The 1,623-nt window shown below is 40.5% G+C and overlaps 1 protein-coding gene across 1 annotated transcript; it reads left to right on the plus strand.

Moving 5' to 3' along the window:
• The first annotated feature begins 770 nt into the window (after window positions 1-770).
• On the plus strand, window positions 771-1,208 carry LOC109191028 (uncharacterized mitochondrial protein AtMg00810-like). The gene has a single exon (XM_019341616.1). It carries the CDS (start codon window positions 771-773, stop codon window positions 1,206-1,208), a length of 438 nt encoding a protein of 145 aa, XP_019197161.1.
• Window positions 1,209-1,623: the final 415 nt, after the last annotated feature.

Here is a 1,623-nt window from a genome sequence, read left to right on the forward strand (position 1 = left end):
GTCGAGAGATGGAGATGGGAAAACTGAGGTTGAGGCCTAAACGATATGCTACGCAAATGATGAGTCAAAGAAGCAAAAAGAGACGGAGGGGATGATTGGTTTCTATATCTGGAGAAGGAAAGCTAAACTCCAACATATACGCTATCGATAGGGTTATTATTATTAGGTTGGGCTTAGGCTAGATTGGATTAGGGTATTGGGTTGGACTAGACATTTTGGACTCACAACATATCACTCATATATTTTCATATACACTCATAGGATTGGCTATTGGGTGCAAGACTCATAATAAATAGTTATATTTTGGGCTTAAGGCATTTGGGTACAAAATAATAATTCATATAATAAATAGACCCGAGCCCGTTTTACAAATAATTAGGCATATATAAATATTTCTAGTAAAATATTGAATGCCGGGACGATAATTATTTTAGGAAAATACGGGGTGTCACACACCTCGTGCCTGGTTCACGCGACTGCATAATTATCTAAGTTTTTTGGGTTTCTCGCCTTCTAAAACAGATGTTTCTTTATTTATTTACTCACGTGACAATATTCGGCTATATTTTCTTGTCTATGTGGATGATATTTTAATTATGGGTTCTGATACGGATCGTGTTGCTACACTGGTCAGTAAGCTGGCTCTTGAATTTAAAGTCCGTGATATGGGGGTTCCGTCTTTTTTTTTTAGGAATTGAAACAATTCAATCATCTAGTGGCATGCTTTTATCTCAGCAGCGTTACGTGAAAGACATTCTCAAACGAGCAGTATGGTTAACTGCAAACCGGTGGCCACGCCGGTTTCACTTACCAAACTCGTGGACAGCCCTATGGTTCCATACGCAGATCCGACTCATTATCGCAGCCTTGCAGGGGCCCTACAGTATCTTATGGTCACTCGTCCTGATCTGTCCTATGCCGTCAATCGTCTGTGTCAGCATATGCATGCTCCTACCACTACAAATTGGGCAGCCTTGAAAAGGGACCTGCGCTATATCAATGGTTCTCTCAATCTTGGTCTTCACATATCTTGTTCTGACTCTCTTGATATTCATGCTTTTTTTGACTCAGATTGGGCTGGTAATCCGGACGATAGGAAGTCCACTAGCGGCTTCGTTGTCTTTCTTGGAAAGAATCTTATATCTTGGGTGTGTCGCAAGCAACAGACTATAGCTCGTTCCTCGACCGAAGCCAAATATAAGGGCTAGCTGATGTCTTTGCGGAAGTCACCTGGCTTGTTTCTTTGATGCAGGAAATCGGTTTTCCACCCAGATTTGCGTCAAAGTTGTGGTGTGACAACCTAGGGGCCACTTATTTATGTGTTAATCCTGTTTTTCATGCTCGCACGAAGCACATTGAGATCGACTATCACTTTGTTCCCGATAAAGTAGCCAAGAAGGAGATGCAAGTCAACTTTATCTCAACCAAAGATCAGATAGCTGATATATTTACTAAACCTCTGTCTTCTTTACATTTTAATTTACTCCGTCACAAGCTCAATGTTTTGGCTAGCCAACCTTGTGCTTGAGGGGGAGTATTAGGACTATATTATTCATATTAGACTAGGACTAAATTATTCGTGTTAGAATAGGACTCTATCTAGTACATATATATTCGCTCTCT

This window comes from Ipomoea nil, unplaced genomic scaffold (assembly GCF_001879475.1).
Source record: "Ipomoea nil cultivar Tokyo-kokei standard unplaced genomic scaffold, Asagao_1.1 scaffold1612, whole genome shotgun sequence".
Taxonomy (NCBI): domain Eukaryota; kingdom Viridiplantae; phylum Streptophyta; class Magnoliopsida; order Solanales; family Convolvulaceae; genus Ipomoea; species Ipomoea nil.